This window comes from Camellia sinensis, chromosome 7 (assembly GCF_055761805.1).
Source record: "Camellia sinensis isolate YWXY chromosome 7, ASM5576180v1, whole genome shotgun sequence".
Classification (NCBI taxonomy): Eukaryota; Viridiplantae; Streptophyta; class Magnoliopsida; order Ericales; family Theaceae; genus Camellia; species Camellia sinensis.
This window is the reverse complement of record NC_138967.1, coordinates 198,302,294-198,315,521: the sequence shown is the minus strand read 5'-3', so window position 1 is coordinate 198,315,521 and position 13,228 is coordinate 198,302,294. Positions and strand designations below refer to the sequence as shown.

At 37.8% G+C, this 13,228-nt stretch overlaps 1 protein-coding gene across 3 annotated transcripts in view; it reads left to right on the top strand.

Moving 5' to 3' along the window:
* LOC114280295 (putative LRR receptor-like serine/threonine-protein kinase At1g56140) overlaps positions 1-8,205 on the top strand; it is a 67,310-nt gene extending 59,105 nt beyond the window's left edge. For 2 of the 3 annotated variants that reach the window (XM_082881738.1, XM_082881739.1), the window contains exon 24: positions 7,676-8,205. In XM_082881738.1, the coding sequence (XP_082737864.1) occupies positions 7,676-8,059 (384 nt within the window). In that variant the 3' untranslated portion in view covers positions 8,060-8,205. Of the gene's footprint in view, positions 1-4,480; positions 4,594-7,675 lie in introns of all 3 variants that reach the window. The other variant, XR_014336947.1, reaches the window with a different exon arrangement.
* Positions 8,206-13,228: the final 5,023 nt, after the last annotated feature.

The window sequence follows — 13,228 nt, the reverse complement described above, 5'->3', positions numbered from 1 at the left end:
CGCCAGTGCCGAGCTTGAAATTCAACGATCATGTGCAAAGGCAGAACAAATATTAGAAGGCAGGAGTCAGAGCCGAGCTACACTACGAAGGCCACGTGCAATGGGCCAAAGAAATGACCGAGCAAGGGGCTAAATAAATGATGGAACCACAAAGATGCTTTACATACTACAAAGGCAGACATAGATTCATGGAATAGAAGACACCAAACTCAACTTTGTTGGAGCAAAGTCAAAAGCAACAAATTGCCACCAGCAACTTGAAAGTACCGAAGTGTATATATTTATATATATATATATATATATATGTGGCAAAGACTCGCAGTGTTGTTTTGAAGCAGCAAAAATGTAACCAATCATCAGAACTTACAATGCCGAGCGAAACTAACCAATTGAGAACACCAGCGGAAAATCGATGGGCAGCCCCGCTGGGAATAATGGCAGATGGCTTCACTTCAGTAACGACACCGTTGACGGCTCAAAAACATGACCACGGTAGTGGTTGGAAGTCCTCTAACGATAACGACATAGCAGACCACCACTGTCATAAAAAAAATAATAAAAATAAAAATACGAGCGAACAAGCCTCAAATCTGGTAGACCCAAAGCTAACAACATAGATTCGACGACGCAAGCTCACCAGCAACAAAACAGCAGCACTTCAGCGACAACCCAGTGATGGAGCAAATACCAGAATTGGTGACGCGAGTTGGCAACAGCAAAGGTGAACCCACACCGAAGCAAGAGTAGAACACCGGCGACAACTAGGAAAAGAACACGCCACAAATAGACTCGCGACGGCAAGTCCCCATCTCTCCACTAACAAGAAGATGTAAAGGAAAATCAGTAGGCAATGCTTGAAGCTCCAACAAACTAGGTTTCTAGAGAGAGAAAGTGGGAGGCCCAGAAGATAGCTCTGAATTTGTTTTATATTTCAAGTAATGAGCTGGTTCCTGAAATTTAAATTTTTAGCGAGGGAAAGTATATAAAGCATCTAATCTAAAGGCTAGTCCGACAAGGCCACATGTTGATTGATAGAAGACAATACGAATGGGGTCGGGGCCGAGCTACAAGACTGAGTTGCATCAATTTCTTTTTAATACTTAGTTCGGCCAACCGAGCACCAGTACAACATCAAGTACAAGTCAAGAAGGCCGAACATAGCCGACTGAACAACTCTGCGCAGATTGGAAAACAATTTACAAATGATAAAGAGGAGGCCGAACGACGCAGAACGAGAATTAGAAGATCAGAATAATAAGACCGAGCTGGGTAAGTCTTGCGTAAAATAAATAAGAGTTGTTCGGCCCACCAAGTGTCGGAAAAGGGTCGACCGAGCATCGACGATAACCGACCAAGTTGTAACGTGCATGAGGTAAGCCAAGCTGGGTGTGAGCGAAACCTATGAACTGAAATGAATCGAAGAAGCTGCATTGGGCCGAACAAGAAGCAGTCCGACCGAGCTACAACACGAGCAAACCGGCCAAAATATTTCGGCCGAGCAGCAATCAAGGACACGACCGACCAGCGCATGAAGAAGTGAGCCGAACAATTTTGCTAATTACGTCCATACTCGGAACAATGTATACAGTTTTTGCACGTTCAGCCACCAATAAATCTGCATAGATAATGCATGTGGAAGATAAGCAAGGGAGGATTTATCCTGTGACTATGCACCAAAATATGCACCAAAAGTCAAGCAAAGCAAAGGGCCCACTGTACATTCATGGTAATTGTTTATATAAGTTAATGGTCATGTGCAATGTGCTATAAAAAAATAAAAATAAAAAAAAAAAATTTCTTGTGTATATATATTTTTAAAAAATAAAATAATAATTAAAAAATAATTTAAAAAAAAAAAAGATTTGTGTATATATATGTTTTTTTTTTTCTTTCTTAAATTAAAAAATAATAATAAAATAAAATAAGTTTATATATATATATATATATATTTTCAAGACAAGTAACGACGCTCAGCCGATTGAAAGAGCACCATGCCAGACAATTACAAGGCTAGTGAAGATACACATTTAGTTTGGGGGCACAATTGAGCTACGAAACATTGGGCAGACGCAAAAGTTGGACCGAACAATAATTTTTAATCCAGCTCATGGAGCTCAAATTAAGTTGTGATCACCCAAACTTCGAAGTTGGTGACAGAATTGGCTTCCGCTTCGCCAAACGTAAGCGCAAGCCAGGGGGCAAATGAAGTGGGTGAAAATTAATCAAGTCTTGGTGCTAGGCCCAATGCAATACTCACTCCAAGATGGAGCTAGGTCGGACCTCGGCCCTATGGCCAACACTTGCTCCGAAGTAAGGCAATCATAGGAGTTTGGCCCAATGTACGAGCGTCACTCCAAAGTGGGCCGAGCAACATGGTGGACCTTCTGGATGGACAGAACCACTCCGAAGTGGGTTGAGCAACATATTGGACCTTCTGGATGGACAGAACCACTCCGAAGTGGGTTGAGCAACATGTTGGACCTCCTGGTTGGACAACCGTTGTAGAGCAGACCAACTTAGAGAATGCCAATTCACTAAAGATCTTTCTTGGGTCCACTAGAGATAAACAACTCTGCTCCTCTCCCTCTGTATGAACATAACGTGGAGACATGGAGGTGCAGAGGGACAAGGAGCATATATGACAGACCTGCGTCTGAATGGCAGGCAGAGTGGTCGTCCTTTTCCAATGAGAGATGTCCGCTAATGAGACAAACAAAACAGACCTGCACCCGAGTGTCAGGCGGAGTGGTCGTCCTCCTCCAATAGGAGACGACCACGAATAAGACACGTTGGACAGATGGCGGAGAGAGAAGGACTTGAACGACAAACAACCTTCTCCTATAAAAGGTGAACACTATTCACTCTGAAGGGATCCGAAATCCACACACTTAACACATATACACTCTTTGTATTCTCTCTTCTTTCTTCTTCCTCTCCCTGAGTCCCTGACTTTACCATCGGAGGGGTTTCCGACCAAACCCCGGTCGGGCAGCCTCACCGTTTGTTACTCTGTGCAGATCTTCAATTCCTAAAGCCAGCTGTTCATCCACGAAGTTCAACCCATCTTCATAGTGCGGAAATCACCCTCGCACAATTTCCATATTTCTCCAAATCCAATTTTGAATTTATCTTTGCCATTTTTCATTGAAACACACAATCCATATCTAATACAAGTGCCCAACATGGGTTGCCCTGCTCTAACTATTGTGAATATTATTTTCAGAGTGTGCATATATGGTTGTATATATTTTAGGCTAATTAGTTGTATTTCCATAGTTAGCTAATGGGTTGTATTTCCATAGTTAGATTTTAGGGTTTAGTCTCTTCTTATTTAAACTAATGTAACTCTTGAATTTGAATACAATTGAATATACAAACTTTATTCAGAAATCTTACATGGTATCAGAGCCGTGTTAAAAAACCTAAGGTCGCGATCAGTCCTCGCGTCGTGAACCCTAGCACTGTCGCCTCTCTCAGCTGTCGTCGTCGCTTCTCAGTAGCCGTCGTCACTTCAGCAGTCATCGTTGCATGTCTCAATCTGCTTTAACATCGCGATTGATTCGCAATCTATCTCTCTCTCTGGTTCTCTCTGGTTCCGCTAATTGACCACACCTCCTGGTTCGTTGGACTGATTAGATCGACTGGTTTGTCTTGCTGCTCTGTTTGTCTCAGTGTGTGTGAAATCGTGTCTTTAAGCGCTGTTATTTGGTATTAAATAAATAAATATATATATATATATATATATATAATAAAAAAAAATCTGAATATAGTTTGACCCCTCGTATTTTGATTATTACACTTGAACCCCTGGTTTGGTTACTTTGTTTGATTGCACTGGAAACCCGTCAGTTTTCTAGTTATTACGGTGTCTTTGACTTTTGATGAGTGTGCCTTTTGCCATCAGAAAGGTTATTGGAAGTACCATTGTCCCAAGAAAGGATGTTTGTCTGCTTTGTCTGTGTCTGCCTCATCTTCTCAGTAATTTCCGATCAAGTTATGTGCTCCTCCTCTAAGTACCGTTCGGCCTCCCGCCGATTCTACTGCATTTGCTCCAGCTCCTGATCCTGACTTGGCTTCCTTGACTGCTCAAATTAGTCAGTTTCAGCATATATTGTCTACCTTCCAGCCCTTTCCATCTGCCTCCGTTGTTTTCTCTCTTCATTCAGCGTTGCTTGGGTCTTCTTCAAGTATCTCTTCGTCTGTCTGGCTTTTTGACTCTGGTACCTCTCATCATATGACTCATCATCTCTCTTTACTTTAGAATTGTACTCCCCCTCTCTTTCCTATTACTGTTAATGTTGCTAATGGGTCTGATATGTCAGTTATATCTGTTGGGTCTGTCCTACCATCTGCTATGTCTGCAGTTTTTATTCCACCTGTCTTATATGTTCTTCAGTTATCTATTAGTTTATTATCTATTAGTCAACTTGATGCCTCTAGTTTTGATGTTATATTTTCTTCTTCTATCTGTTCTGTGCAGGATCGGATGTCCAAGCAGTAAATTGGGACTGGCCGTAGAGTTGGAGACCTCTATGTGGTGGAGAGCTTGCATCTGTCTATGACTACCTCTCCGATTGCCTTTTCTTCTTTTCAGTTAGATTCTCTGTCCAATCCTTTCTATTTGTGGCATTCCAGATTAGGGCATTTGTCTGCTGACCGCTTACAGTCTTTAGCTCAGTTAGGTATATTGGGTAAAGTTTCTCCTAGTCACCTTACTGAGTGTCGGAGGTGTAAACTTATCAAAATGACAGCCTTACCTTTTTGTAACAATACTTCTATATCTGCTACACCGTTTTTTTTAGTTCATACTGATGTCTAGGGCCCTGCTCCTGTTCTCACCAAAGGAGGTTCTGCATACTATGTGTCATTTGTTGATGATTGCACCCGTTACACTTGGGTTTGTCTTATGACTCATAGTCCAATTTTTATAAGATATACCGTACCTTTCAGTCTACGATTACTGCTCAGTTTGGGTTTACCATTAAAGTGTTACAGTCTGACTTGGGTGGGGAATATTTTAAAAATGAGTTTTGTGAGTATTTGGCCAATTTGGATACTATTCATCAAACTTCATGTACAGATACACTGCCCAAAATGGTCGAGCTGAGCATAAACACCGTCATCTCCTTGAGACAGTTAGGTCTCTTCTTCTCTCTGCCTCAGTTCTGGCTCCATTCTGGGGAGAGGCAATTCTTACTGCTGCTTTTTTTTTCAACCGCATGCTTACTCCCCTTCTTTTTGGTCGGTCTCCTTATGAGGCTTTGTTCTCCCAAATTCCTAACTACTCCCTTCTTCGTGTGTTTGGGTCTGCCTGTTTTGTCCTTCTTCCCTGCAAAGATAGGACCAACCTTAGTGCCCGGTCTGTTCTCTGTGTCTTTTTGGGTTACAGTCTTACTCAAAAAGGCTACCGCTGTTACAATATTGTTTCTCGTCACCTTTATGTCTCCTGTCATGTTGCCTTTCTCGAACGTCTGGCTTACTTTCAACTTCCCCCTCTCACTACTCCAGTTTCCAAAGAGGATTTGGTTCACATTGGCCCCTTTCCTTCTGAGGTCCCGTCTGATGAGTATATCTTCACTGTTCCTCTTGAACCCGTTCCTACTTCTTCGTCTGCGTCACCTATGGCTCATTCTCCTCATTCAGCTTCTTCTTCCCCACCGTTGTTGGTTTATTCTCGTCGTCAGGCTCCCCCACCACCAGTTGTCTCTACTCCTGTTGCTGCTCCTTCTGCTTCTGACGACTCTGATCCTGCTACACACCGATATCCTACTCGTGAGCGTCGTTCTCCAAATAGGTTGGGTTGGTCTAATACATGTTTTTCTGCTTCCTATCGTACTTTTTTGTCTAGTATTCATTCTTTTTCAAAACCACAGTCTTACACGGAGGCTTGTCAGGATCCTAATTGGGTTCAAGCTATGGAGGATAAGTTGTTTGTCTTACAAAAGACTAACACTTGGGAGTTGGTTCCTTTACCTGCTGGCAAGAATCTGGTTGGTTGCAAATGGGTCTATAAAGTCAAGACTTATTCTGATGGTTCTCTCGAGTGCTACAACGCTCGCTTGGTTGCCAAGGGTTTCTCACAGGAGTATGGTATTGATTATGAGGAGACCTTTGCTCCTGTTGCCAAGATGACTACTATCCGTACCTTGATTTTTGTTGCTGCTGTTCGACATTGGCCTCTCTATCAGATGGACATTAAGAATGCTTTTCTTAATGGTCATCTCACTGAAGAGGTCTACATACGTCCACCCCCTGGCCTTCTCCACTGCTCTGGACAAGTTTGTCGTCTTCGGCGTGCTTTGTATGGTTTGAAGCAATCTCCTTGTGCTTGGTATGATCGCTTTCAGACTGCTGTTACCAAGCTTGGGTTTCATCATTCTGCTTCCGACTCTGCTTTGTTTCTGAGACATACCCCGGCTGGTTTTGTTGCTCTCTTACTATATGTGGATGATATGATCATTACTGGCTCTGATTCTTCTACTATCTCTGAGGTCAAACAACATCTCTTCCGCACTTTCGACATGAAGGATCTGGGTTCATTGCGGTATTTTCTTGGTATTGATGTTGCTTTTTTTCCAAAGGGCTATTTTTTGTCTCAGGCCAGGTATGCTAATGAGGTCATTCATCGTGCTGGTCTTACTGATACTAAGGCTTCTGATACACCTATTGAGCTTAATGTGAAGCTCAACTCTACTAATGGTGTCCCTCTGGCTGATTCCACTTTATATCGCGAGCTTGTAGGTTGTTTAGTTTATCTGACTATCACTCAACCTGATCTTGCTTATGTTGTTCATGTGGTCAGTCAGTTTGTTTCTGCTCCTCGCTCCACGCATTGGGCCGCTTTGGTTCGGATTCTCCGTTATCTTCATGGTACTATCTTTCAGGGCTTACTGCTTTCGTTCACTTCTTCCTTGGACATGGTGGCCTATGCTGATTTTGATTAGGCTGGTGATGTCAATGATCGAAAGTCCACTTCTGGTTTCTGTATATTTCTTGGTGATTTCTTGGAAGAGCAAGAAATAAACCGTTGTTGCTCGTTCTACTGCCGAAGCTGATTATCGTGTTATAGCCCATGCCACTGCTGAGATTTTCTGGCTTCGTTGTCTCTTGTCTGATTTGGGTGTCCCTCAGTCCTCTCCCACCTCTCTCTACTGTGACAACCGCATTGCTATTCAGATTGCCCATAACACTGTCTTTCATAAGCGGATGAAGCACATTGAGATTGATTGTCACTTTGTCCTTCATCATCTGTAATCTAGTTCTATCTCGCTTCCGTTTGTTCTTTCTGCCCTGTAATTTGCTGATTTCTTTATCAAGACTCACACTTCTGTTCGCTTTCAATTTCTACTTGACAAACTCTCTGTGTTTTCTGCTAAAACACCTTGAGTTTGAGTGGGGGTGTGAATATTATTTTCAGAGTATGCATATATAGTTGTATATATTTTAGCCAATTAGTTGTATTTCCATAGTTAGCTAATGGGTTGTATTTCCATAGTTAGATTTTAGGGTTTAATCTCTTCTTATTTAAACTGATGTAACTCTTGAATTTGAATACAATTGAATATACAAACTTTATTTAGAAATCTTACAACTATAACTACATGATTAAGAAATAATGTATGGTTTCTCTCATCTTGAATTCTTATGACGTGTTTTTAATCTTGCCTCCTTTTAGGCTTGGAATCTACATGAAAATAACCATGAAGTGGAGCTAGTGGATGCAAATTTATCTGAATTCAATGAGGAAGAAGTAAAGCGAGTGATAGGAATATCTCTTTTGTGCACTCAAACATCCCCAACGCTACGGCCATCCATGTCTCGTGTAGTGGCAATGCTTTCAAGAGATATTGAAGTTAGTGATGTAACTTCACGACCCGGATATTTGACAGACTGGAAATTTAATGATAAAACTAGTTTCATGAGTAATGTTATTGCAAAAAATGACTACAGCCACTACAGCTCATCGACTAGTACAACAAAAATGGCCGCTGAGACAGATCATTCACCGATGAATGTCACTAATTCCACGCTTGAAGAGATCATCGGAGAAGGTTGGTGAATGCCGCTATTTATTTCTTCATGGAAGAAAACTGAGATCAATGCTCATCGAATACATTACATGAAATGAGATTACTATTTTTGTAAATGGATAACTTTTTCCTTTATTTTATTTTGAGTTAATTATCTAAAAGCCTTATTTACAAATGCTATGAGAACTCAGGTTCTATCTATGATTTTTTGAACCAATAAGTCCTAATAGTAAAACTGAGAATATTATCAGTTTTTCTCAATTTTAAAAATTAAGAATATTATCAATTTTGCATAGTAATATTCTAGATAATTGTTTCACTAACTGATGGAAAAAAATAGAGTATGAGAATAAACGTTTTTACTCTTCTACTTATTGGTTTGATTCAACTATTCAATAAAACCGAGAATATTATCAGTTTTACAGTTTTAAAATTGAGAACATTATCAGTTTTTTCATTTTTAAATTTTTTTTTTTTTTCAGTTTTGCACATCAATGTTCTATCATCATGCTCCTTACAGACACAAAATTTTTAGTTTCGTACAAAAAAATAATTTTGTTTTTTCAAACAGTTTTTTGAAAAACACTTTTTAGAAAATTCTACTTTCTTATTTTCCGTATTTTTTTTATTTTTACTAAATTTTTTAATAGTTTAAGCAATTTTTTTAATGTTTAGACGCAGCTAACATAAATACACTTAAAAAATATAATTTTTGTGAAAGAAAATCTTTAAAAAAATTCACTAAATATCAAAAATATTTTTAAAAAAATTGAAAATTCAGTATATTTTTCATATTTTTATGTATTTTTTAATTTTTAAAAATATTTTTCACAAATATTTTACTTTTTAGATACATCTAAGGTGTATCTAAAAAAGTAAAAAAAAAAATTTAAAAATATTCATTAAAAACAAAAAAAAATATAAAAAATAAAAAATTCAATTTTTAAAAAGCTGAATTCAGAAAGCTGAAACTAAATACATTTATTAGTTTTTTTTTTTCTTTGCACATAATTTGTTTTTAATTTATTCAATTTGAAAGTTGATATTTTAAAGTTTTGAAAATCAAAATAAATGTCAAATCATCATGTTCTTTTATAGATAAACATAAATAATGAACAATCATTGTTTGAAAAGTAATTCTTACTATTAAAAATTTAATAGGGGTTTAAGGTCCAAACAAATCTTGGTTAAATATAAGTTCATAAATTAGGAGTTGTGTGTAAATGCCTATTTTATTTTTATAATTTAAGTTTGTCACCTTTGTATCATGTATAGCATTAGGGATGGCAACGGGTCGGGGCGGAGCCGGGGATCACACTCCCCGTCCCCGATCTCCGATGGTAGAAATTTTCCCATCCCCGGCCCCGATCCTCGACCGAGAGCCTATCACTGCCCCGTCCCCGCCCTTAACGGGAATCGGGTTTCCCCGGCCTTGAAAATTCCCCGGCCAAAATAAATTAAAAAAAACAAAAAACAATATATATATTCAACAACAAAACAACAGATGTGAGCATTTATATTCATCAACAACAGCATCATCATCACTAAATCATATCTATTCATCATCATCAACAACAAATGACCAAATCTGAGCTCAAATGTAAAAAATAAAAAATCCAACACATTTAACAGATCATAAAAATCTAACACATTCAATAAAAATTTTAACCCAAATGGCCGAAGATCTCATGCCAGCGTTGATGAGGCGACCGAACTCTAACGATGGACAATGGCAATCGGCGGTGATGGAGAAGAGAGAGAGAGGGCTTCAGAGAAGAGAGACGATAGCTAATGATGGAGATTGGAGAGAGGGAGATCGGCGTGAGGGGAGGGTTTAGAGAGAGAGAGAGAGCTGGTGAGGGAGTGACGGAGGAACGACCGATCGACGTCGACAGTGATGAAAGAACAACCAAAGAGACGAAGGATCGACGTCGGCAGCCGTGTGACCAAAGAGAGAAGAGAGAGCACGTGCATATATGATGTGTGTATGTGAAACCCTAGAATGAGTACAAGAATAGAGAAAACGTATATATATTAGGGGTGAGCAGCGGATATACCGATCCGTTAAAACCGACCGAATCGAACCGATTCGCTGCATTTTGGACGAATGCGTGATGACGAGTGGACGGTTACGGATTGATTTTCTCCAATCCGCCAATCTGGCGGACGGATGGCGGATTTGAAATTCTTTTGGCCACAACCGAACCGCCAAACCGCGAACACCCTTAGTAATTTATAAGATTTTGTGTTCTCAGTTTGTTTAAATATTCTGTTTGTGTTTTCAATTAAAAAAAAGTTTAAATATTCTGTTGAAAAAAAGTTTTCAACTTGAATATCTTTTTTGAATTGAAAAAAATAAACGTATTATTTATCTATATTTTTTGGTTTTTAAATCTATTTCTAAAAATAATAAATAGAAAATATAATATATGCTGGTTGGTTTTTGTTTTCAAAAACAGATATAGATGTAACAATACAGAGACATACAAACTCTACTACTGCTTTGTTCATGGTTTTGATTGTTTGAATTGTTTTTATATTTTAAGAACCATAGATTATAATATTTTATGTGGATGAGACATGCTGTGATTGTGGTACGTAGATGAGGCATGCAGTAATTGTGATATTCTAAAGTTTCAAACTTTCTTTCTTTAGATGAGGCATGCAGTGATTGTAATATTTTTTTAAGTCATTAACTGTAATACTTTCTTTTTTTATTTGAGGAAGTGCACAAGTTGAATTATTTTGAAAATTTATAAAATTTTAAACCACCAAACCGATTCGCATCCATCCGCCAAACCGCCATTCCGCTCAATCCACATCCGTCGGATTGGCGGACGGATGCGGATTGATTTTCTCCTATCCGCCAATCTGGCAGACGGATAGCGGATTGGAGGTTCCGTGGCCGCAACCGACCCACGTCCACTGCTAATATATATAGGGAGGGGTACAACGGTAATTTCATATTGGGCTGAACAGATACAGGGCCGGGACCGGGGCTGAGGTGAGTCCGGGACTAGGGAAGGTATTACCGTCCCCGACCCGAAAATGATCGGGGATTCATTTTTAAATATCATCCCCGGCCCATCGGGAGTATTTTTCAGGAAAAAACCATTCGAATCGGGGTTGAGGGGTCGAGTCCCCGTCGGATCGGTTTCAAATTGTCACCCCTATATAGCATGTATAAAGAAGGATATTACTAGTGATGGAATGTATTGCAGTTTGCTTTTCAGCCGTATATGCATGTTTCTCCTAATACAATGGAATTATTGAAGCATTCACATAAAATTTTAACAGAACCAAGCACAAATGTGAAACAAATTAGTGGAATTTTTCATAGAACCTGAGTACAAATGTAAGTCTTGTGTAAACAATGTTTTTGTCTCGCATATGTGCCCGGTTCTGTAAATTTGTTGTGTGCTCCTACCACAACTCCAAACTTAAAGAAGGCTTGCACACTGAAATGCACAATCAATTTGGATTTGAAACTTGGAAAAATGAAAAGGGTAAAAAAAAAAAAAAAAAAGTATTCCATCAATTGTCCTATGAGCATTCCCAAATTACGTATTAATCGCAATTGTCTCCCCCAACCCCTCCTCGCCCCTCTCTCGCAACCCCACAATAGCGATCCTATATTGGCAATTTATGACATCTCTCTTTACTTGTGACTCTATTGCCTCATAACTTCTCTATTTATCTATTACGATTTCATTATCCACGAGGGTTGAGGAGTGGGTGATGAAGTGTGGGAATGGGTTAGGGGTGGTGACCAAAATTGGTAGTGGTGATTGGCATCCTAGAGTTTTTGGAGAGAGAGAGATTGAAGTGAGAGAGTTTTTAGAGAGAGAGGGAGATCTCACCTTACAAGACTTCCACCACAAGACTCTTACGAATCTAAATCACTTATGATGTGGATTTCACACATACATGAGTGGACTCTATACATACATAGAGGGTTAGGATCACTTTAGAAGTATATGAGTCACCCAAAGGAGGTCCCAAACATTTTCTTTAATCCTTATTAGTATAATCGAAGTTATTATTTTATTTATTTTAGGGTTCTTTTTATATAATTATCCTAATTAAATCAGGAGAAGATACCAATCTCTATCCCTATACAAAAACAATATTTTAGAGAGAGAGGGAAAAGGAGGAGAGATAGAGAGAGAGTCCCATTCCAACTGTAAATTTCCATAATTATGAGTTATGTGAAACTCTAAATAACTTATGTTTTGTATACATTGATTACTTTTGGAATCATCTAGAATGTATACATTGATTACTTTTGGAATCATCTAGAATCATAAAACTAGACCATAATCAAATTTATTACAAATTATTACATTACTTTCTCTATTTTTATTTTTTTGTATATTTTTTCATAAAAAAATTTAAAAAATTTAATTAAAATGAATAACTTTCTATTACATTACTAGACCATAATCAAAATGTTTGTTCACTTTCTATTTCGGAATATTAAATTTTATTAGATTTTTAAAAAATTTCCTTGTAAATTATTATAAACACATTTAAATTTATTTTTTTTTTTAAAAAAAGGTAATGGTGAAAAAAAAATATTTCAAAATTTAAATTAAAATATAATAATTACATGTCCCCTTAATAAGTTGAATTTTTTATAGTCAACAAATAAATTGAGACACAGAAAATATACTTTTTCTTATTCTTATTGAATCAATATCTTTTATGTTTCAATCGCTCATGCGTCCTTGTGTCAAAACTTTTTCCCGTCACACCACAGTGTTAGAAAGATTGACCCCTTTTGGATAAAGGGATAATAAGAAGATTGGGTTTAGAGTATTATTTTGTTTCTTCTACCAGTATAGATTACAATAATGGAAAGAGGTTGATAAAATTCACAAAAGAATTGATTGTACAATCAAATGGAAAACCTTTGAACAAATATTTGTTTAACCAAATACATTGAAATAAGTATTTGATTGCATTGATAATGAGAAGATTATACATTAATCACAAAATATGAAAACTCATTAAGGGCAATATAAAAGTTAATATTTTTTTTTTCTTTTTTGTAAGAAGATTAAGAGGAATGTTTAAAATCTTTGTTTATTTGTGATTTTAATAAATTTAAATGGCTTTTGTAAATTATTGAAAATAAATATTGTTAAGAGTGAGTTTTTTGTTTTTATTAAATTTGTGTAAATTCTTGATTCCAATAA